The sequence below is a fragment of the Oryctolagus cuniculus genome, chromosome 12 (genome assembly GCF_051225735.1).
Source record: "Oryctolagus cuniculus isolate XC-2025 breed Fujian yellow rabbit chromosome 12, ASM5122573v1, whole genome shotgun sequence".
Classification (NCBI taxonomy): domain Eukaryota; kingdom Metazoa; phylum Chordata; class Mammalia; order Lagomorpha; family Leporidae; genus Oryctolagus; species Oryctolagus cuniculus.
In genome coordinates this window covers 103,594,002-103,617,982 of record NC_142878.1, presented here as the reverse complement: position 1 = coordinate 103,617,982, position 23,981 = coordinate 103,594,002, and the positions used below count along the sequence as shown (strand labels likewise).

The window sequence follows — 23,981 nt, the reverse complement described above, 5'->3', positions numbered from 1 at the left end:
ACAGCAAAGCTCCCCCAGGCTGGGAATGGAGGCTCCTGCTAGGCAGGGATGGTGGGGGCCTAGGCTGATCTAATTCTCATGAGATGGTTCTCCTCTCCTGGTTTTCTGAGGGAGTCCCACGGCCTGTCACTCCTCCCAGCATCACTTGCAGTAGCTGTCGGTTGGTTCTCTTATCGGAAAAGGAGACGCAGTGGTGTGATGCAAAGAGACATGGATTCGGCAGCCTCAGGCTCTTCTCTGAGCTTTGTCTGTGTGGCCTCGGTTTTTTTTTATCTGGGAAATGGGGTGCTTTTTCTATCCTCACCTTAAGAAAACCACAACCTCGTTTGGACTTGACGCCAGCAGTGAGCCTGGGGGAGGGGAAGGTTGGCAGGGGTGGGCCAGGGTGCAGGTGCAGGGTGCAGAGCTCACCTCCATGCTCATGCTGTTCACTTTGTCCAGGAGAGCAATGATGAGACTGTAGAGGTTGCCCAGGTACAGCACAAGGACCCTGAAAGCACAAGCCCACCTTGAGAAACAAGACCACCACGTGCAAGGTCACGGTTCTAGACCATCACAGATAGACCGAGACAGTGGCTGCCACACTTGGCTTCCTTCAGGATCACCTTGCAGGCATTTGAAACACAGAATTCCAGAATGCACCCAGCTCCAGTAGCTCCGTGGGCCACTGGGAATCTTTCCACAGGCTTCTCAGGGGTTCTACCCTCAGCTCTGCATTTTAGCAATACAAGAGTAGAGGAAAAAGTGTGGCTTTATGAAGCAGCTCTCTGAAGCGTGGGGTGACGAAGTGTGTGCTCCGTGCCACACTCTGGCTTGTCCAGATTTCCCATACAGGTTTATTCAGTCCTCACAACAGCTCCGTGAGGTACACATGGCCCCACACCACTCCAATTATAGGGCAGGTGGCCTGAGCCAGGGAGGAGTCAAGCGACAAGCTCAGGTTCACGGGGTTAGAGAGAGCCGGATACAATCATTGGAGCTCAGTGCTCTGCCTCTGTGATGCAGGCTGGACGCCTCCGAAGCACAGAGCGACTCTGAGGACAGCTATGGTGTGGACAGCTCTCCACGAAGGGGAGCTGCCAGCGACAGCCTGTGCCAGTCGGGGGCCCACGACTTGATGTCAGTTTCCCTAGACTTGGAAGGCGCTGAGAAACCCATCATTGGGATGGCCCAAGATGCAGCCTTGAGTCTTAAGTTTGGGGAATAGAGAACAGAAAATGGCAGGCTTCCGAATGTTCAATGGGGCAACAGTTGCGCTTGGGGAATCATGCCATTGTCATCATCAGTTGATAGGGGATGACAAGGTGGCCATTCCTACAGGCTGAGCCATCTCTTCTCCAGGGTGGAGGCTTCTCTGTGGGACATCACGGCAACTCACTGTGACTTTCCCTCTTGGGGGCAGTGCCCGGATTCTAGTCCTGTATCCACAGTGTCCAGCACAGGGCAAGGCCCTCGGGGTGCACAGCAAGTGAGGGCTAAAGGAAAGACCACGTCAGTTTCACCGCCTCTGTCTTGGCATCACCATTGCTTTTGGTTTCACTGTGCCTCTCATTGAAGGCACCATGATCCGCGGGGGAGTTAATGGCACCAAAACGCATCTCGCTCTTATTTCCAGACACCGGCCTAAATCTCTTGATGTCTCTGTTTTCCTTGTTTTGATCGTGAATAACGAGGCCAATCTGCGTAATAGGATTGCTGTTTGACCAAATGCAATCATGGAATTGATTCTCCCCCACTGCTTGCTAGTGAGGAAGGAGCCGAGGAAGGCATACCAGGCAGAAGAGGAGGGCAGAAAGACCCAGGGGTAGGAGCCAGGGACCAAGAGCCTGGTCCCCGATCTTCTCTTGACTGTGAGATTTTTCCAACCTTTTGCTCACTCTACTCCTATTGTTTTGGTCTTTGAAATGATGGTTGGATTCCGGGAGCTGGCAAGCTATGGCCTTCCAGGCTGGGGTAGAACATGGTTGCACCCTCTCCTGTGTGTATTGCCCATGGCGCCTTCCGTGTTGGCATTGAGTAACTAGGACAGGCTGTACAACCCATAAACCTAAAACATTTACTGTTGGGTCCTCGCCACCAGATGCTAGCCGACTCCTGGAGGAGGGCAAGTCTTCCCAGAGTGGTCTGCGGCAAGCTGCCAGAATGTTCTCAGGTGTCATTTGAGAAAAGCCAGCGAAACCAGTGTAGATGGCGATGGGAGTTGGGGCCAGGTAGCCGAGGCTCTGAACTCCCTCCTGGGCTCCAGCCGAGGGAATACCCCACCTAAACTCAATCCAAGGGCTCAAGGCACAGATGCGACCAGGGTCCTGGAGGGGGAGGGGAGAGCGCTGAGGCCAGCACTACAAATGATGCAGGTGCCTTACACCTGTGTATGTGTGTGTGTGTGTGGGGGGTCCCAGGCCATCCCCTCGGATGCAACTGGCCTGCTGCTGCTCAGGTCTGCCTATAGCACCTGCTGTCGGGGCCACCAGCTGGTCTGGATGACTCCAGAAGCTTCTAGGCATATCCACAAGAACCTCTGTGAGTCCATGCTTTGGGGATTTTGTTATCAAAACAAGAACTGCTCCTCTCATGTATGGAGAATGGCAGGGTCCTCTTGCACTATGCATAGCCAAGCCATGAGAAAACTGAATGAGGAGGGAAGCCAGACACATTCCATCGTCTCCTTGGCTCTCTTCTCTATCTACTCCTCCCTTCCCCTCCTCCTCTTCCCCCTCCTCCTCTTCTCCAGGACCTTTCAATCCATTCCTTATCTCCTTGTCATCTGGCTCCTCCCCTTCTCCCGCCATCTCCGGCTTCGCTCCCGTTGCACGCACAGGTAGAGTCCTGTGCCAAGCATCGGGAGAAGAGAAGTAAAGGCCTGGCTCTGGAGGGACTTCCACGCCCATGGGGGCTGGGCAGATGGGGGAGCCACCACGTGGTGGCACTTCCTGCCCCGGCTCCCTTACCTGGCCAGCTGGAAGCGCAGCGTGGTCCGTGGATGGTACATCTCCAAGGCGGCGATGAGGTCGAAGGCTGACGGTGCTAACATGGTGACCAGGGACACCACCACGCTCACCTGCCAAGAGAGCACACACCACCCCCTACACTGTGGCTGCCGGCCCCCAGCACAGTCCAGCCTCTTAGCTTAATATTCCATCAGGCTCAGGCCATTCTGAAGTGGACAATCTTCCTCAATCTCAGCTCAACACCCCTCTTTCAAGAGGCCAGCACCGCTTTGCCATGGGTTTTGTCGTCCTTGGAACTCTAGTGACTATTCGCACATGCACTGGGCACTCGCTAGCATCTTTACCACATTTTCCAATTACAACCTCACACTATTTATACTTTGCTGGCTGTGGTTGGAAGATGAAAATAACTGCAACCATTATGAATAGAGAAAGGAAAGCAGAGAAGTAATTTAATATTCCTCTGTACACGGAAAATTAATTACCCAGGGCATATGCCTGGCCCTTCTTCTCTGTGCTTAGGGCAAAATAAAGAGGAATTTTAGCTGGTACGATGAGATGTGTCTGCTAACATAGGACATAATTTTGTGACATTTCTGTTTTAGAAAAAAGCTATCCATCTATCTGTAAACAAACAAATATTTACATAATGTATTTAGTTGGCAGGAAACAGAGGTATAGGAAAAAATGGCCTAGTTCAGTGTCAGTTTTTGATAAACTGCGGTACGTTGATTGATACATATGGGGGAATTGATGACCCAACTGCTGCCTATGCGTTTGGTATTTCGGAGCCCTAAAGCTGTTCAGCATTTTCACGAAATGGTACAAGAGTGGTTTTTGTGCTGTTTCTCTCTCTCCGAGTCTTTACAGATTAACTGAGGCAAACTTTCAGAACAACAGTCTAATAGCAAATGTTAAGAATTCTAAAATTGGGCCCGGCACTGTGGCTTAGCAGGTTAAGCCACCATCTTCAGCACCGGCCATGCCAGCATCCCCTGTGGACACTTGTTTGAGTCCCGGCTGCTCCACTTCCAATCCAGCTACTCTGCCATGGCCTGGGAAAGCAGTAGAAGATGGCTCAAGTGCTTGGGTCCCTGCATCTGCATGGAGGATGGGGAAGAAGTTCCTGACTCCTGGCTTCAAATGGGCCCAGCCCTGGCCATTGTGGCCTTTGGGGGAGTGAACCAGCAGACAGAAGACCTCTCTCTGAATCTCCCTCTCTCTCTCTGTACCTCTGCCTTTCAAATAAATAAATAAATCCTTATAAAAAGAATTCTAAAGTTGCCCCCGGCCTCCCACTTGGTACTTTTTATGTAGGGGGATATTCACACAAGCCACTCGGAATGTGGAGCTGGTTCTGGAAGCCTTAGCTGTAACGTAGAAATACAGAAGCCAGGGTGGATGTTTGCTCAGTGATTTCCTGGTCTCTCATTGTGGTGCCTCGATTTGATTTCTTTTCTTTCTTGCTTTCTTTTTCTTTCTTTTTTTTTAATTTGACAGGCAGAGTTAGACAGAGAGAGAGAGACAGAGGGAAAGGTCTTCCTTCCATTGGGTCACCCCCCAAATGGCCGCTACGGCTGGCGCTGTGCCAATCTGAAGCCAGGAGCCAGGTGCTTCCTCCTGGTCTCCCATGCAGGTGCAGGGCCCAAGCACTTGGGCCATCCTCCACTGCCTTCCCGGGCCACAGCAGAGAGCTGGACTGGAAGAGGAGCAGCTGGGACTAGAACCTGGCACCCATAGGGGATGCCGGTGCCGCAGGCAGAGGATTAATCAAGTGAGCCACGGTGCCGGGCCCATGGATTTGATTTCTAACTCTGGCTCCAGCTCTGGCTCTTGAATCCAGCTTCCCACCAATGCAGCCCCTGGGAGGCAGCAGTGATGGCTGAAGTAATTGGGCCCTGCTATCCCTGACGGAGACCTGGATTGAGTTCCAGATGCCAGCTTTGACCTGGTCCACTCCAGCAGTTGTGGGCATTCAAGGAGTGAACCACCAAAGGGCATCTCTGCACCCCCCCCCCCCAATCATCTCTCTCTCTCTCTTTTTAAATGATTTATTTGCTTGAAAGTCAGAGTTACAGAGAAGGAAAGACAGAGGAAGAGACAGAGAGCAAGAGAGATCTTGCATCCACCAGTTCACTCCTCCAATGGCTGCAATGGCCAGAGCTGAGCCAGGCCAAAGCCAGGAGCTGGGAGCTCCATTCAGGTTTCTGACGTGGGTGCAGGGGCCCAAGCACTTGGGCCATCTTCTGCTGCTTTCCCAGGTGCATTAGCAGGGAGCAAGATCAGAAAAAGTGGAGCAGCCGGGACTCGAACCAGCACCCACAGGGGATGTTGGCGCTGAGGCGGCAGCCTTATCTGCCACGCCACAGCACCAGCCCCTATCTCCCTCTCTCTCTATCTCTCTGCCTTTCAACTATATTAAATAATAAAAAAATATGGAACCACCTAAGTGCTTAACAACTGGCTTCTGACATGCTGTGGAACAGTGAAGGTGTCAGAGTCCACTTCTAGAAGCCATATGTGAGGGAGAGCAGAGCCCAGATGGCACAGAGAGAGAACAGTGGGACCACCTGAGGCCATAACCCTTCCCCACCAACACTAACAAAATCATCCAGCCAAGCCTGGTGCTGCTGCCCGGCTCAAAGCCCTCCTAGTCCAAGTTCAAGGACAAGAAGACTGAACCTTCCCCTGGAGGTATCCCCACCGGCCCGCCTGAGAGCCAGGGGCGCAGGCCCCTTCCGCGTCCCCCCCCCCACCCGAGGGCGCATGCCGGTTGTGGGGTGGGGCTACCTCATTTTTTTCCCAGAGTGTCAGCTCCTTCTTGGACTGCTCGAGCTTCTGGGACCGATCCACCACGAAGTAGATGAGATAGATGCTCCCAGCCAGCGAGAGGAGCACCAGGACGTTGGCCACAATCCGCAGACAGATGGTCACTGCCCTGGGGGTGAGGACAGACACAAAGACATGCAGGGGGAATGGGGGACACCCCGAGTCTGCCTGTCATCCCACAGGAAGCACCTGACACGGCGCGGCATCTCTTCCCTGGAGACCGTGAGCTCCCACACTTTGGTCCGTTTCGTTGCTATGACTCAGCTGCTGGAATAGATGTGGCCCACAGAGCTACCTGCTAGCTAACGAGGAAATAGAGCAGCTATGAGCTGGGATGTGGGCTCTGCTCTTTCCTCACGTGGTCTCACCACCTGCGTGCCTCTTAGCGTGCGGGCAGCTCTTGGAATGCACAGTGATCTAGGTCCCAGCTCCATCCCCGACTCCAGCTTCCTGCTAAGTGCACGCGGGAAGTGGGTGGGGGGTTGTTTCCAACTTCCTGGCTTCAGCCTGACCCAGCCCCAGCTGTTGCCAGCATTTGGGGAGTGAACCAGCAGATGAGAGCTCTCTCTGTCTGTCTCTGTCTCTCTTTCTTTCATATAAAAGTAAATCAACAAATAAAAACATCTGTTTTGTTATCTAGGTCAGAGAGCAGGAAACTGGGCAAACTGGCTGATTGTGGGGTCTCTAGATGGGAGATACTGCTGGAGAACATGACTCCTGTGCCTTCGGACCTCGCGCCTGGAAGAGCGAGTATTACAAAGAAAGGAGAATTGCTGGCAGCTGTGAAAATGAGATGCAAACGCTGACGATTTTTGCACCACTCTGAAATAAAACAGCGCTGAATTCAGCCCGGGGCCTCGGTACCTACAGGTTTTTGCTCTTTTTCTTTTCCTGTTCTTCCAGAATCGCCTCCTTGAAGGAAAAACAGACACGGGTTAAGAGCTCAGCACCATCATGAATTAGAGTCCTTAGAAACGGCTTACCTAGCCCTTGAATGCTTATCCCTGATGGCTAAGACTTTGTTCTGGAAGATTCTGTGGATATCAACCACTTACATGCCAAAATGGAGGAAAAGGGAAGGGGCTCATTGGGATCATTCAAATCACCTGAATTTTTTTGTCTTTTTTTTTTCTTTTTGTCTCAAGAGGGCACCATTTAATTGTCTGTGTTCAGGTTTCTGAGTGCTTTGGACAGCAGTAACTTCTAAGTTAAAACTGGAAGGCTATGTCCTCACTTATGTATTTATTATTTACACATTATACAAAGGACTTTGAAAAAAATCAGGAAAAATGCACATTGCAAAAAAAAAAACTTCATGGATTTCAATTTTTTTTTGCATCAAAATAAAATTCCCTTTTAATTTTGTCTTTCCAAGAACAGTTTGGAGTCCCCTCCTATATGGGTAGCATGTTAAGACTCCATGATATAAGTGATCAAAAATACACATTCCAAAATGTGACGAGGGAAACATTTTAAAGATGAAAATTAAGAGAAGCTCCAATATTTTCTTCCCAGAACCCATGGGACCCTGGGCAAATCTCCAAGGGCCGCATTTGGTAGACAGGTGTCCTTGAACCACGAGCCTTGTGGGCATGGGGCGGTGCCCGCTCAGGTCCTGCGAACCGGCCCTCCAGACCGCCCTCTCCTGGCTCGCCCGCTCACCCTGATGCTGTTCACAATGGCTGCGGTCTTGCTCTCTGCAGCCTCAGGGTTCCCAATCAGATAATCCCAGGCGCAAAACACCCGCCAGCAGAAGGCGTAGTTGTCATGGGAAGCGCTGGCAAGGCTGGTGCGGGAGTTCTTGGCCATCCTGCAAAAGAGGACTCAGAACAAGGCGACCGGAAGAGCGTTGGCAGTGGGGTCATCCCCTGGGGCTGGGGCACACTCAGCCGTGGCAGCCGTGAGCAAAAAGAGCTGTCCCCTCTGGTAGGTACGGAGTCCTGGCCGGCCTTCAGCCCACACTTCCAGCTGGCCCTTTTGCATTGCATTAGCCACGGAGGGTGCAGCTGATGGCTGCGGGTGTGTGTACCCTGGGAGTTGGCCAGGCCACCTGTGTGCAGCTGTGCTGGTGGACAAACTGTGGAAGCTGCCTTCTTGGTGCTCATGCTACCCCCAGAAAGGCCGCGGAAGCTGTGGTCCCCTCCCCGACACCACCCTCCTTTAGATAGTCGAAGGCAAGAGTGAGGACCCTTCCCCGGATGCAACTGCCCTGTCCCCTAGATCTCTGGCTGTCATCTCCATCCACAATTCTTGCTCCCACCTGCCTCTCACAGGTCAACATCCAGTAAAGGGCCTATGTCTTCCAGGCAGGGTCCCGAGGCCGCCAGGAGCTAAGCCGAGAGCCCCAGATGAAGCGAAGGCCCCCGTCACCTGCTCTAGTCACAGGCTAATCTATGCTTTGCTAAATGCCACAAGCGGCAGGGTGCTAGAAGAGGGTAGCCCAGATCAGAGTCCCCAGCTCCTGGCATCAGCCTGGTCCAGCCGTGACTGCTACGGGCATTTGGGGAGTGAACAAGCAGACAGGAGCTCTCTCTCTCTCTGCCACTTTGCCTTTCAAATAAATACATACATACATAAATAAATACATCTTTTTTTAAAGAAAAGAACCTGTCCCAGGTCACAGGCAGATAGATAACGGATGGGTTGCTTTGCATTCTGCCACATCTGAAACTTATCATTCAACTCTCCATCAGTACAGCTATGACATGGCCTAAAATGGCATCAGTTGTCAAGTCTGTGTGATTCTTGTCTCTCTAGAACCCAGCACAGACCCTAGCACCAAGTTGGAGGTGTTCAGTAAGTGCTGATTAGAAACAACAGCAGCAACAACAAAACCTCCTGTAGCCTTGGTCTCCTCATCTATAAAATGGGTACAGCGACGCTTTAACCTCACAGGGTTGTTGGCATGACTCAGGGAGGTCAACCATCTCACGGGGGTTCTTGCCATGGCCTTGGAGAAACTGAGCAGTCGTACTTTTTTAAAAGGATGATGAAGCTGTAGGCAAACACAGCCATCCCCACCAGGAAGTACGCCAAGGGCAGTCGGTAGCCGGCTCTGCCGATCCTCCTCTCCCTGCTGTAGTAGCCGTAGAATAGGACTGAGTACTGCAGGTAGCCCTGGGAAGACAGCGCCCGGGTGGCTCCGATGCTGAGAACTCCCAGCCCCGGAGCTGCCGCCCATCGCCCCCTCCCGCCGGAAGGGAAGGGTGGGGTCAGCCCCGCCTCACCCCCAGGGACCAGACCGTGTCCAGGTCTTGGGCGGACGCCAGGAGCTCGCTGGGGATGGTCTTGCTGGCTGTGCTGCCGAAGGGCTGGCCTGCAATCAGCTGGGAAGAGAGAAGAAGGTGTCCTGGGGGCCCCGGGGAGGGGACCACACGTGGGAGTCCTCCGGGAGCTGGGAGCTGGGTCTCTGCTTGGCTCTCACGGGTGGAAAATCAGTCAGGTGGCCAGATTTCTGCCTTGTCTGGTGAGGGCCAGTTGGGGGGGCACTCTGAGTGAGACTGTGGGGAGTTATGGAGGCCATCGGGCATCTGTAGAACCATGGGGACATTGATTTGGAAGGATGCAGTTTGGATGAGAGATGGGTTATCTTTTTACCTCGGATTGCCAAACTGCCTGTTAGGTCCAATCAGGGCCCTGGCCTCTTTTGCTACGGCCAGGGAGCTAAGAATGATTTTTGCAGTTTTCAATGGTCCAAAAGAAAAAAACAAAAAATATCAAAGGAAGACTCCTATTTTTGTGATACATAAAAACAATGTGGAATCCAAACTGCCGGAGCCATCTGTAAAATGTTCGCGGGGACCCAGCTGCTCTCACGGTTTGTGTCCAGTCTGTGGCCACTCTGGGGCCACTCTGCAGGTCATAGTAGCTGTGGTGAGGAGGGAAGGGCCCTGAAATATGGACTGCCTGGCCCTTTGTGGGGCCCGCTCGTGAGCTCTCACTCCAAGCCCCGGCTCCCTCTTAATTCTGTTTTCAACGCGCGGTGCGTTGTCCTCGGCTGCTGTAGCTCTTACCTCGGGAAGAACGATGAAGGCCCCCGTCATGATGGTGAGCACGATGTTGATCCCAAATAACCATCTCAGGAATATGAAATAGGAGGCGACGCCTGAGCCGAAGTGGCCTGCAGAGAGGAGAGCGAGCGTGTGGGCGATCCCCGCGGGTCAAGGTCTCTGCCGAGTGACCCCGCGGCTCGTTCTGGACCAGTAAGACTGATGCTATTGCTGTTGTGTCTATCAGAGTGCAGCCTCCAGATACTAACTTAGATACACCAAGGGGGGAGCAGAGGGGGGCAGGGGTGGGGTGGGAGGAGTTGGGGGGATAGCTTTATAGTCCCTAAAATTCTACATCAGAACTACGGGAAATCTGTTCTCTGTAGAGTGATAAAAAATTTTTGAAAAATTACAAAAAGATTACATGAACACAATCTACAAGTTCTACCTGCAGAAAACAAAATCCCCAATTTGCCTACGATACAATTCAATGCCTATTTCCCTATTCCTTTAAATCATTCCTTGCAAATTAACTATGTCCATGTGTGTTAAGAAGCATGGGTATCTCTGGAGAATTTTGCTGCAATTCTTTCCTATTCTGCATCATTTTGAGAATTCCAAAAATCTTTCTGAGGGTCCTCGTATCTTAATTTCAAGATGAAAATTTTGTCAGGGTGAAAAACGAGGTTAACCTTCTCTCTGCAACTTTATCACCCATGTGCACTTATTCTAAAATAAACAGGGTCGTGAGGAACAAATGTTTATCTGTCGAGCATAGAGGAAGTTAAGAGAGCAGGCGCTAGTCTGACGATATTCTGCTGCAGGTGGATTTGTGTCGCCCTTTATTTAAAAAAAGCTCTTGGCTGGCGCCGCGGCTCACTAGGCTAATCCTCCACCTGTGGCGCTGGCACCCCGGGTTCTAGTCCCGGTCGGGGTGCCGGATTCTGTCCTGGTCGCTCCTCTTCCAGTCCAGCTCTCTGCTGTGGCCTGGGAGTGCAGTGGAGGATGGCCCAAGTGCTTGGGCCCTGCACCCCATGGGAGACCAGGAGAAGCACCTGGCTCCTGCCTTCGGATCAGCGTGGTGTGCTGGCCGCAGCGGCCATTGTGGGGTAAACCAACGGCAAAGGAAGACCTTTCTCTCTGTCTCTCTCTCACTGTCCATTCTGCCTGTCAAAAAAAAAAAAAAGCTCTTAAATATTTATAACAAGTTTCTGTTGGCCACATGAGTTGAAAAACACAAACCATCACAAAGAAAAGAAGTAAAAGATGCCCATTCCAAGGTCACTAAATTAAAATCACTACTATACGTAATTGCTAGTAGGCTTCTAGTCTAACCCTAATTATTCTGTATACATAAACTTTCGGGTAAAGTTGATATCGCTCTACAGCACGTTTCTCCCGTTATGAATAATTCTTCTATGAAATGGATCTTAGTGTTCCATGGCAGGGATTGGCTCCTTAGGTAGCCGCTCCTTGTTTGGTGAGTTCCCGGCAGGATGAATGGCTCCGCAGTGAACAGCGCCTCTGAGGTGGGGTTTCCTAGAACTGCAGGTTGAGAAGGGAAGCCAGCTGAGGGGTGGTGGGGGAAGGGGCCAGGCCAGTTTGGCTGGGGTCTCAGCTGCAGCCTTGCCCAGGCTGATCCTACAGCTATCATTGGAGCACAAGTTACAGGGGTCAGACTCGGCGCCCAGCTGTCAGGCATTGCCTCGCGGCCATTGGTGGGCTTGGAGGAGGAGGGCGGGCGATGCGCGCCTCGCAGGTGGGACCAGGTGGGCAGGGACAATGCTCTAGGGAAGGGGGCAACTGTGCACCCTGGCAGTGAGCGCTCTGCGTGGTGGAGGGAAAGACAGTGCAGCTTGCCGTTTAAATATTGAAAATGTTCTTCCAAATTCATCAGCTAACTTTTAGTGGTTTTGTGGATATAGAGTGTTTTTGGTTTAGCTTTTAAAAAGTGTTTAATTATTTTGATCTATTTGAAAGGCAGAATGGGGGGGGAGAAGGAGAGAGAGAGACAGAGAGAGACTTTACTCCCCTAAATGCCTGCAACAGCCAGGGCGAGGCCAGGCAGGAGCCAGGAGCCAGGAGCCAGGAGCCCACCCCTTCTCTAGTTCTCCCATGTGGGTCCCAGGGTCCCACGCACTTTAGCCATCATCTGCTGCCCCTAGGATGCACTAGCAGCAAGGCAGATTGAAAGCAAAGGAGCTGGCATTGTGCCCAGCATTCCCATATGGGAGGCGGGCATCCCAGAGTGTGGCTTAACCTGCTGTGCCACAGTGCCAGCCCTCCAAAACCGCTCCTTAAATATAATTAAATATCACGGGGCTGGCGCTGTTGCATAGCAGGTAAAGCTGCCACCTGCAGTACCAGCATCTTATATGGGTGCCAGTTCAAGTCCTGGCTGCTCCACTTCTGATCCAGGTCTCTGCTGTGGCCTGGGAAAGCAGTATGAGATGGCCCAAGTCCTTGGGTGCCTGTACCCTCATGGGAGACCTGGAAGAAGCTCCTGGCTCCTGGCTTCGGATCGCTGCAGCTCTGGCCATTGCAACCATTTGGGAAGTGAACCAGACCTCCCTCTCTCTGCCTCTCCATCTCTCTCTGTGTAACTCTGACTTTCAAATTAATAAATAAATCTTTAATAAATAAATAAAAAAACACAATACTTTCTTTGGTGATCTCTTTCTTTACTCCTAAAATTTTTCTATTAACTTACTATTTATTTTTTTCATTTGAGAGGCAGAGACCCAGAGGGTGTGAGAGAGAGGCAAAGACATACACACAAAGAGATCTTATCTCTGGTTCAATCTCTAACTGTCCCCAACAACTGGGGCTGGGCTGGAGCCAAAACCAGGAGCCAGGAAACAACCCAGGACTCCCATGTGGGTGGCGGGACCCCAACTGCTCGAACTATTCCTCGTGCACTGGCAGGGAGCTGGGATCAAACCCAGGCATGCCGAGGCGGGGCGTGGGCATCTACACTGGATGTGCTGAGTGCCCACTCCTCCTCCTTCTCTTTTATATTAATTAGATAGGTCCTCTTGCCAAAGCTGAAGTCACAGTGCCTATATTTTCTCCAGTTCCTTCGTGGTTTCCTACTGCGTATTTAGGCCTTTAGTGGAACTTTCAAGTGGAAGAACCAAGCTTCTTAAATAGTCGAATCAACTGTTCCAGCAATAACTCAGTAACAGACCGGCTGCAACAATGACCGCAACCGAGAGGTCTGTGTGCATTCCTACCTGTCTCTGAGTTTCTTTGCTTTTACCTTTGAATTGTCAGCCAATTTCAGCACAATCCTGTTCGGGTCGTAGCTTTTACGATGCAGTTTAACATTTTGGCCTGGCGGGTGCCGCAGCTCACTAAGCTAATCCTCCGCCTGCGATGTCGGCACCCCGGGTTCTAGTCCTGGTCGGGGCGCCGAATTCTGTGCCGGTTGCCCCTCTTCCAGGCCAGCTCTCTGCTGTGGCCCGGGAGTGCAGTGGAGGATGGCCCAAGTGCTTGGGCCCTGCACCCCATGGGAGACCAGGAGGAAGCACCTGGCTCCTGGCTTCGGATTGGTGCAGCGCCGGCTGTAGTGGACATTTGGGGAGTGAACCAATGGAAGGAAGACCTTTCTCTGTGTCTCTCTCTCTAACTCTGCCTATCAAATAAGTTAAAAAAAAACTCTGAAAATGCAGTCTTTCATATTTGCTTGTTGCAATACCCCCATGTGACTTTTTTTTCCTCCTTATTTCTCACTTGATGCTTTGGGGTTTGTGTTGAATGAGCTGGAGGGGGAATGTACCGGGAGAGACCATCAGAGCCGCCTTGGGAAGCCACGCAGAGACTGTTACCATCCTGGGAGGGGGTGGGACAGACCCGTGCCTCCCATCCCGTGTCTCCCGGGAGTCTGGGCAGCCCCAGCCATGCCAGAGCACCCAGCACTCAGTGTGAGGGCCAGGACCCGCCAGGTGCATCTGGGGCTGTGGATTGCGGTGCCACAGGTCCCGCACGCCCGCCCTCCCGCCCTGCCCCAGGTGCAAGTACTTACTCTCGATTTTCTTTATCCTCATTTCCCAGGGAATGAAGATGACCAGGAAGTTACAGGCGAGGCGAGCACATTTCTTCCAGAGCTGGGAGGGAGGAGGCAGCAGGATTAGAGGATTGAGGATGCCACTGGGGACTGCAGTCACCTGCTGGTACCACTGATGACGGAAGCCCTGGGGTAAAGTGGCCCCCTTGCCCTGACCAGGAGAGTGGTCGCCTGCCTTAGGCTCGAACGCCAGTATCTGCACTGGGGGACATGGAAGGTTGCCTTGCTCATACCGTTCCTGATGCAGGAACTAAGAACAGTGGAAATATTTCAGGAATGAAGTCAAAATACTCCCACGTGTCCCCATCATAGACCATGGTAGCTACCGGTCCAGCCCACTTCCCAGGTGGCTACAACTCACGTCCCTCACTGAGGACCCAGAGCCTCCCCTGATTCGAGCCCCACACTGCTGTGCCCCTTGCACCCTGCAGCACGGCTGGTTCCTCAGCCTCACTCCTGGCCAAGGCTGCCAGGGATAAGCCTGGAAACGCATCTTGTCTTGAGGATGAAAGACGCAATGGCCAAGAGGTCAACACAAATTTTTTTTTTTCTTGAAGGAGAGTAGAGAGTAAAGCAAATGACATGCTGACACGGGCTCTGCTTTCCAAGAAAGAGAGAGAAAAATCGACAGGTGTGCATTTTAGCACATGAGCAAGCTGGGCTTGGGTCAGAAGCACTGCAGGAGGACGGGTAACAAAGGCAACACCGAATTCTGCACCCTAAGGCGCCTCCTGGGCGTGGCTGCTAGGGCCAGACAGCTGCTTATAAATGACAATCTGCATTTTATCAGAAGTTGGGAGTGTTCATCTGTGCTAACAGCTGATATGCAAACACAACCTCTCCCACGTCACAGAGTCTCCGTAGTCAGAAACAGATTCGCTCTGTAAACTCTGAGCAATGCTGATCGCATCCCACCTGGCCTTACCTTTGCATCACCTGGCTTATCTCCTAGCCACTGAGAGAAAGACCAAGGCTGTGAGGTCCTTCATGCCCAGTGCTGTCCACAGGCCGGGGCTCAGACACCCCTTGCGAAGGTTTGGGGTTAGAAACCATTGGAGGAGCCAGCACTGTGGTGCAGCAGGTAAAGCTGCTGCCTGCGACACCAGCATCCCATATGGGTGCCCGTTGGAGTCCCGGCTGCTCCACTTCCAATACGGCTCTCTGCTAATGCACCTGGGAAAGCAGCAGAAGATGGACCAACTACCTGGACCCCTGCACCCACGTGGGAGACCTAGAAGAAGCTCCTGGCTCCTGGCTATGGCCTGGCTCAGCCATGGCCTTTGTGGCCATTTGGGGAGTGAACCAGTGGATGGAAGATCTCTTTCTCTCTGTGTCTCCCTGTCTCTGTGACTCTGCCTCTCAAAAAAAAAAAAAAAAAAAAAAGAGAGAGAGAGAGAAGAAGAAGAGAAAGAAAAAAGAATTACTCCCTTTACTCCCTTTTGTTGTCTTTGGAAAGGTTTATAAGTGGTTTATAAAAGGTGCAATTATTCACGGTGAGTGTCAGGTGCCTAGGCTGTGTTTCCTTGGGCCTGCAGAGGGTGAAGAAGGCATAAAAAGCACCAGCTGGAGTAGTTTGCTTTTGAGTCGAAGGGACACAGGGACACAGACATCAATGCCATGGTGAGTGACAGGCCTTTAGCTCTGGGGGAGAAGTGACTTAAGCAAGGTCAAGGGCCATCTAGCTGGGGAGCTTGTACTTGGGTCAATGAAACCCAATAGGTAGGCAATGGCCAGATCAGGCAGGCCATGGGAGACGTCTGGATTTAGTTCTACCTGTAATGGGAGCTATTATTATTACTGCCATTAGCAAGGGGTGGAGTGAGCGGTTTGCTCTTTCTGGCTCCTGAGCAGAGTTGAGTGGACCGAAGAGGGACCCTTTAAGAGGCCACCAGCATCTATTCCATCAAACGCAGGTGCTTTTAGTCCTGTGCAGAGCAAGTGTTCGTGAAAAATCACACCACGACAGCTCTCAGAAGGGTGAAATCGCTCGCTCTCTCTCTCTCTTTTTTTTTTTTTTTTTTTTTTTTTTTTTTTTTTTTTACAGGCAGAGTGGACAGTGAGAGAGAGAGACAGAGAGAAAGGGTTCCTTTTGCGGTTGGTTCACCCTCCAATGGCCACCGCGGCCAGCGTACTGCGCTGATCCGAAGCCAGGAGCCAGGTGCTTCTCCTGGTCTCCCATGGGGTGCAGGGCCCAAGCACTTGGGCCATCCTCCACTGCACTCCCGGGCCACAGCAGAGAGCTGGCCTGGAAGAGGGGCATCCGGGACAGAATCCAGCGCCCCGACCAGGACTAGAACCCGGTGTGCCGGCGCCGCAAGGCGGAGGATTAGCCTAGTGAGCCGTGGTGCCGGCATGAAATCTCTTGTCGGTGTCACGTGGGAAATGAAAGACACGGGATGTCAGAACTGGGAGAGTCTAGGAGCCAAACACGGGGGCTGGTGTGGCATAGTGAGCTCAGCATCGAGTTAGATCTGTAATCCACACTGAGTTTACTGTTAGTAAAAGACCTAAGACCTTCGCATTGCTTCCGATGGTTTTTCCTAGGATTTATTTTATTTATTTGAAATATAGAGTTAGAGAGAGAGAGGGGGGAAAAGACATGGAGAGGTTTTCCATCCGCTGGTTCACTCCCCTGATGGCCGCAAAGGCCAGGGCTAGGCCAGGCCAAAGCCAGGAGCTTCATCTGCATCTCCCACGTGGGTACAGGTATGCAAGCACCTGGGCTGTTTTCTGCTGCTTTCTCAGGCACATTAGCAGGGGGCTGGGTGGGAAATGGAATAGCCGGGACTCGAACTGGCTCCCATATGGGATGCCTGTATCATGAATGGTGGTTTCATACATTATGCCACAATGCCAGCCCCTGTTTAATGTTACACGCTGTCTGAACCCAAGTGAAGGGCCTGATACTACTTTTTAAATGTTGGCCTTGGGTCGGCGCTGTAGCATGGTAAGTAAAGCCACTGCCTGCAATGCTGGTATCCCATCTGGCTGTTGGTTTGAGTCCCAGCTGCTCCACTTCTGGTCCAGCTCCCTGCTAAGGGCCTGGGAAAAGCAACAGATGATGGCCCAAGTGCTGGGGCCTCTGACACCCACATTGGGAAACCCAGAAGAAGCTCCAGCTCCTGGCTTTGGCCCGGCCCAGCGCTGGCTGTCGTGGGCATTTGGGGAATGTCTTTATCTCTCTGTGTTTCTCTGTCACTTTGCCTTTCAAACACATAAAGAAATCTTTTTTTTTTTGTTAAAATTCCAAACCTGAAAAAATATAATATTCAACATTGGGGCAGATATTGGGAGGCCAATAAGTTCTTTAACTGTGGATGACAACATAAATGAAGGATTTTGAGAAATAATTGTAAAAAATACATCAGGAGTCACGAAAGACTTTGGGCCATGTGTTTTTTGTTTGTTTGTTTTTTTGTTTTGTTTTGGTTTTTTTTTTGCAGTGATCAGAGCTCTGACATTTAGCCTTCAAGGAATTACAAGACAGGGCAAAGTAGCTGTGGGCAGGTGTTCTTTACGGGAGTACTGCCGATAACGATGAAAACCCGGGAGCCATTTAAATCATCACCAGCAGACAGGTGATGAACTAAACGCTGTTCATTTATCTGATGCATCATTAAAAACACAGCGAGTGTCAGTGAGAAAAGAAGACAGACGTTTTTGGACAGTGGAGTCCCTGTGCTGATACGCAAGAGCACAGAGCCCAGGAAGTGGAGAAGGGAAAGTGTTTTTTTCTTTTTTTTTTCCTTTGCTGTCTGAGCACTTACTGAATGCCCTTATAGACAGATCAGTTCCAAGTCAACTTTGGCTTTCAGTAGCCGGGAAAATGAACCTCCCCTCCACCCCCCACGCACACCTTGGAGTTGTGTTGTGAAGAGGGCATTGGAACACGCCCACAACTGCATGCAGGTGTGGAGAAAATACAGCTTACACAGAGGGGGCCTGAATCCCACTTTCCACGAACAATGTATGAACAGGGCGAAGTGAGGGAAGAGGTTAGACCGTTCTCCCCAGGAAGACATCCCTCTCCTGGGCAGGAGGCTTATCAGGTTCTGATCACAGTTAGAAGCCTGGGGCTGAAATCCAGGCTCTGGGAAATTCACACTCTCCAGCTGCTGATGCCCCATGCTCACAGCCCAAGTCTCACAGCAAGTGCATTGGCAAACGCAACAGCCTGGGGATCCCAGCGAGGGGCGTTCGGGCTTTTTACCTCTGCACCTGCTGCTTGGTAGCCTCGGGTCCTGGTCAGCCTCCCTTCAAACTTCAGCACGATCTCCTTGGCTCGCCTGAGAGGAGAGAAGTGTGGGGGAGAAGGCAGAGTTGTGGAGCTGTCATTTTCTCAGAATGTGTGCAAAGGCAACGGGAGTCCCTGACCAAACAATGTAGCAAGATGCTGTCGCTTCGTTTCCGGATTTTTAATGAACTTTTTTTCTTTAACATTTAAATGGATCAATTAGTCTAGAAATGATGAAATCATACTAGAATTAGTTCCAGCAGATGTTCTTTTCTTTTTTAAAGATTCATTTGTTTGAAAGAGAGGGAGAGAGGGAGAGAGGGAGAGAGGGATAGAGAGAGAGAGATCTTTCATCTATTGGTGCACTTGCCAGATGGCTGCAACAGCCAGGGCTGGGCCAGACCAAAGCTGGGAGCCTGAAACTCCACCCAGGTCTCCCACGTGGGTGCAGGGGCCCAAGCACTTGCACCGTCGTTTGCTGCCCTCCCGTCTACATTGGCAGCAACTGGATTGGAAGCAGAGCAGCCAGGCCTGGAACCAGCGCTCTGATACAGGATGCTGGCATCACAGGCAGGGGCTTGCCCAGCTGTGCCACGATGCCCATCCCACAGCTGGTCTCCCTTCCTGATTCACTGGGAACCACTGGCCTTGGAAATCCAGCTGCCTCACTTAGTAATCTTTGTCTGTAGTCAGTTCTTGGGAAGTGAATCAGACCTCGGATAATACCCTTTGAGAAATGGGTGATGTCGTGAGCAGCCTGATTCAGCCCAGAATACTCTTGACACACTAGCCGATCCCTGCCTTGTGTGAGTTGACCTAACAGTTCCCCTTGAATGGATGGGAATCACTGGGATGGGTGCTGAAATCAACACCCAAATGAGCAACAGAGTTAGAAAATAAGTGTTAGTGACCATCTGGCCCTCAGAGACAAATGTCACCTAGCCACACCCACCGTGCTGCAGAGACCCTCCTGATGCAAGGGCGGGCGCCCTCTCTTGGCCGCAGTAGTCCGTGTTTAAGAACTTAGCTCTTCCCAGTCAGCCGATTTGCTGGTTCAACACATTTCCTTGTTTGGTTGTTCTGCACGGTGCATCCATCCCAAGTGACCTGCCAGTTACACCCACTGGGTTGGAGTCCTTTCTAGGAACAAGTGACCTCTTCAAAATAAGACCTAACCAGAGTGCCTGCTGTTGAACTCCTCTCCACAGCCCAGCCGATGCCCTGGTCTCACTCTGGTCAGAACCGGAAGCGCAGGTAAGAGTGAGAGGTGGCATCTTACCCTGGACCACGGCTATCACGTTGTGGTGTATTTTTCAGACACTACAAGCATCCGAAAACTAAAGGCCTATCAAAGTCAGATAAGAATTCGCTTGATTTATCTCTGCTTTGTTTTTCTTGCAAATATTTTCCAAACACCTATTTTGGGTCAAACGTGGTGGAACTCAGAGGTGCATTGAACGAATAGAGCTGCTGCCGTGCACAAAGACGATATCTGGATGAAGGAGACCCCAAGAGACAATGTGAATGACAAGGGCTAGGGCAGAGGCGTGTTCTGGTGGGTGGCAGGGAGGGGCGGACCTACCAGGACTGACAGTGTGCCTCCCTGCGGGGAAGCAGGTGCGTGCTACGTCTTTCCAGAGACGCGGGGTCTCTGTGCGGGGTGAGGCTCCGTCAATCCTCAGCGGTCAGAGTCCAGTGCTTTCTGCACTCTCCCCAGAGGTGCCGGGACGGACCTCAGCAGGTGCAATCAGTGAAGCGTCGCTCCAGTAGGTTCTCAAGGTGACGGGGGGCTGTGTGTGCGACGAGGGTGACACATGCGGGTGCTCAGAGGTGAGCCGCACGCTGAGAGCTCTGCCCTCTCCATGGCCTGGCCGGTGGTGTGGCCCAGCAGCGTGGCAGGGGGCCGGGTTTGCTTTCTGCCTCCCAAGGGCTTTGGCAAAAAAAGTATCCTTCCCCCTGCTCTGCCCACGAGGTTCAAAAGGCCTGACCTGTGATTCAGAGAACCATGACCCCATGCCATTTTCGAATGACTTAAAACTTATGCTGGATCACGTACCATTTTGTGGTTTTTTTTTTGATAAATTGCCTTGATGATGACTTTGGTAAAACAAACAAACAAACAAACAACAAAACCCCTCTGTTCTGATACAAAAGCACACTGGGCTAGGGGTCAGAGAGCCTAGGTTTCAAGCTGTGGGTAGCCTGAGTTACTCTCTTAATGTATCTGAGTATCAGTCTTCTCATCTGACAGATGGGCGTAATGCTCTCCTTACTCATACAACTGGAAGTGATGACAGATGGGAGGCAGAAGATGGAGACTGGAAACTTTCAAGAGTGAAGGCTGGGGCTGTCCTTAGGTCCATGCCGCAGCTGGCTCTGAGGGCGGGCTGCTCAGATGGGAAGCCCAGTGCCTGGCTGGAGGTCTAAGGAAAGGATGAGTCAGTGGGAAAGAAATGCAGGACGAATAGGTGGCAGACACGGGGAGAAAGGGATTTCTGCTTGGCAAGATCTGACCATGGTTCTGTCCACCAGCGAGTGCCCGATGACCAGGTCCCTCCTCCCCTAGGCTCCAGATCTCAGAGGCACAGCCCATGAACATCCTGCCACCTCCTTTGCTGTGAGCCCAGGCATCGGCATCGGCCTCATTCAGTATCCATCACTCTAAGTGAGCAACTGTTATGCACCAGACACAATGCTAAGCACGCCCATGGTTTAGCCTACTGAATCCTGTAATTGCTGCTTGCGGACCTCAAATCTCTGTATGCAAAAGAAACAGCCAGAGTGCGAGTTCCAGGTGCTGGGTTCTTTCCCAGAGTTTGATTCTGTTAAGTCTGAGGGCATCAGAGTTTCTGAGTTTTAAAGCCCCTGAGGGGGCTGGCGCCATGGTGTAGTGTGTTAAACCACCCTCTGTGACACCAGCATCCCACATGGGTGCGGGTTCAAGTCCTGGCTGCTCCACTTCCAATCCAGCTCTCTGCTGTGGCCTGGGAAAGCAGCAGAAGATGGCCCAAGTCCTTGGGTTCCTGCACCCATGCGGGAGACCTGGAAGAAGCTCCTGGCTCCTGACTTTGGTTTGGCCCAGGTCTAGCCGTTGCTGCCATTTGAAGAGTAAACCAGCAGGTGGAAGATCCCAATCTCCCTCTCTGTGTCTCGCCCCCTTTCTATAACTCTTTCAATTAGATAAATACATCTAAACAACAACAACAAAAAAGTGTCCCGAGGTTGCACCTGCTGTTGATTTGGGCTGTTCCTTACCATCCCTTCAGCTTGAAGAAGAAAGACACAGATGTTTAGAAACATGAATAGAATTACCCAAATAGCCCCTGGCTAGAGGTTGATAAAAGTGGTGTTGGATTCAGGCAACCTGTGTTCCCTCTCCAGTGCTAAGCTCTTCCATGGGCAGACTCTATTATGTGCTAAGCACCAGCGGAACCTGACTTCGCATAGAGTTTTCTCCTGCAGAGGGAAGTAGGAGCCAAGCAGTTACACTGAGCATCTGTTTTTATTCTGCCTTATTTTCCTGTTTCCAGTGAGTCTGAGGACTGGTGTTAAAATCTAGCTTTTTAGGGGCCAGATCTTTTGGGCAGCTGTGAAGATATCACATGGAATGCCCTCACCCCATGTCAGATTGCCTGGGTCTGAGTCCTAGCTCCACTTCCAATTCCACGCACACCCTGAGAGGCGGCAGGTGATGGCTCACGTACTTGGGTCCCTGCCACCCACATGGGAGACCCGGATGGAGTTTCTGGCTGCTGACTTTGGTCCAGCTCCACCTTAGCTGTTGAAGACAAATAGGGAGTGAGCCAGTGGATGGGCGACCTCTATCTCTCTGTATTTTGAATAAATAAACAAGAAAATTTTAAAAATCTAGTATTTGGAAAGGAAGCAGACCAGAAGCGTTCCCCAACACACACCTCCAGGTCAACACAGACACAGGGGCGTGGGTTATTGGAAAGTGTATTTGCAAGTTTGCCGTGCTCAGCGGTCCCTCCTGCAGTCCTTACCTCAGCGCCCTCAGCTTCTGTCCCATGCTCCAGGGTCTGCAGCGAATGTTGGCCACGAGTTCCTTCTGGGACTGTATATTCTGGAAGATTTGCTCCGGATCACTGCTGTCCCCTGTTTCATCCACATTAAAGCTGTCCTCCAGGCTGCTGGGTGGAACAGGGCGTGAAGGGGGAAATCGGATGAATAGAATTGCTTCCAAAGAAGAATTTCTTTCTCTGCGCAAGTTCAGCATCTCCCTGCCTCAAAGTCCTCAAGGTCGGTTATCCAAAGTGTGTGTGTGTGTGTGTGTGTGTGTGTGTGTGTAGGGATCCGTGGAGGTAGAGAGAGAATTTGGCATGTGAGCAGCCTGTTGAAATGTATTTATTGGATTCTATTATTTCAGTAGGTCAGTGCAAAAGAATGATTTCTCAAGGTGAAAGATAATCAGAAGACACAAAAGGAGACAACAAGTTTCTTATTTGCAACCCCCGAAGGGAAGCATCTTTGGTAAATGAAATCATTGCTTTTTCAGGCTCATTGAAATTATCAGCTAATTTTAACAGAAGTCCCTGTTGGTCCCCAACTCTGAATGCAAAGGAAATAAATGTAATAATCTAATACATGTAAATAACATTAATAAATCTAACAACTTAATAATAAATGTAAATGAAAATAATACATGCAAAATAAATAAAAACCAGATATCCTTCTCCGATCTCCACTGCAATTCATTCTCAGCCCCACATGACGGAGGCGAAAGCAGGCAGTGATGTCTGCGAACGAGAAATTAGCCAAGCAAAGTTCCACGGGCAGCATATATCAGGGAAATAATGACAATTTTTCAAGATGTCACAACATTTATTCCCAGTAATGGTTTCTATGCTAATTCTAACCCAACTTCCCAGGAGGCGGCGAGAGCATTTTCCGAGGGCCATTTGTTCATCTCTAACCCCGATCGGTTTTAATCACTCCAAGGAGAGTCACCTCTGATTTCTCCGAGGTTTTCACAGACCTTTGTAGATGCTTAACAGACACCGCTCACCCGCTTCTAACTGGTCTGAAGCCTCTGCCGGCTGGCACCTTATGGATGGTTATCTGCTCGCTGTTGACATTATGGATGCAGTAAACAGAGAAATCTTCTCTGTGGGTGCAGGCATCAGTCAAGCCAGGTTGGAAAGCAGGCTTTTACATCCTGGTCCCCACCCAGCAAGCCGCAGGTAGAGAGAGCGCCTTTTCGCTCTCTGCGCACGGCTGAGCTCACCTGAGCAAGTTTTGAGTTTAATCAGAAGAACCAAGTGGAAGAAGGACTTTGTTCCTGGCTTCCATGCCCCGTGCGTCCCTTCCTCATGCACCTGCCTCCTCTGCAAGTCCGGTGTTTGGGACCCACTCACCTGAGCAGCAGGGACTCCGGGTAGAGATGGCACTGGCTGGCATTGCGACGGACGCTTCTGTAGCGCTGGGATGCCTTGGAGGCTATCATGGTGCCGACCTCCCGCCGGTGATTCCTGGGGGCGGGCACGGAGCTGGCAGGTGAGGGTCTGTTCCTGCAGAGGGCTCTGGACGGGGGCTGCAGGCTTGCTCTGCGCTCTACGTCTCGGGAGCAGAACTGTGCCTGCAGCTGGTGCTGGGAGTGGGGGGAGAAGCAGGAGGCCGACCGTGCATATGTAATACTAGGGTGGCTGCACTGCACGGATTGGCTGGAGTCTGCACAGCCTAAGGCTTGGCCAGGTGAGCCAGGGATGAGCTGGCCCTGCCTAGATAATCCTGTCTTGTTGGGAAGCCCCCACGCTCAGACAGAGTGCTTGGTTTGCCCAGAACTTTGCGTGTATTACTGGGACCAGTGTTTGCAAAACACCAAAGCAGCAGCAAGAGAGGCAAGGCTTAGTTTTTGCATTTTTACCTCTCAGAGGCTTGGGAAGGCTCTTGCCCAT

General features: G+C 51.5%; 1 protein-coding gene across 1 annotated transcript in view; it reads right to left on the bottom strand.

The window, feature by feature from the left end:
- The window catches only part of TMC3 (transmembrane channel like 3), a 43,334-nt gene extending 19,648 nt beyond the window's left edge, over window positions 1–23,686 (bottom strand). Inside the window, exons 1-12 of the mRNA XM_002721468.5 lie at window positions 23,442–23,686; window positions 22,071–22,217; window positions 18,043–18,118; window positions 13,791–13,872; window positions 9,791–9,897; window positions 9,005–9,103; window positions 8,752–8,894; window positions 7,440–7,587; window positions 6,646–6,689; window positions 5,739–5,886; window positions 2,949–3,058; window positions 412–490 (exon numbers count right to left, since the gene is read on the bottom strand). Of these exons, the coding sequence (XP_002721514.3) occupies window positions 412–490; window positions 2,949–3,058; window positions 5,739–5,886; window positions 6,646–6,689; window positions 7,440–7,587; window positions 8,752–8,894; window positions 9,005–9,103; window positions 9,791–9,897; window positions 13,791–13,872; window positions 18,043–18,118; window positions 22,071–22,217; window positions 23,442–23,530 (1,272 nt within the window). The 5' untranslated portion in view covers window positions 23,531–23,686. The remainder of the gene's footprint in view (window positions 1–411; window positions 491–2,948; window positions 3,059–5,738; window positions 5,887–6,645; window positions 6,690–7,439; window positions 7,588–8,751; window positions 8,895–9,004; window positions 9,104–9,790; window positions 9,898–13,790; window positions 13,873–18,042; window positions 18,119–22,070; window positions 22,218–23,441) is intronic.
- Window positions 23,687–23,981: the final 295 nt, after the last annotated feature.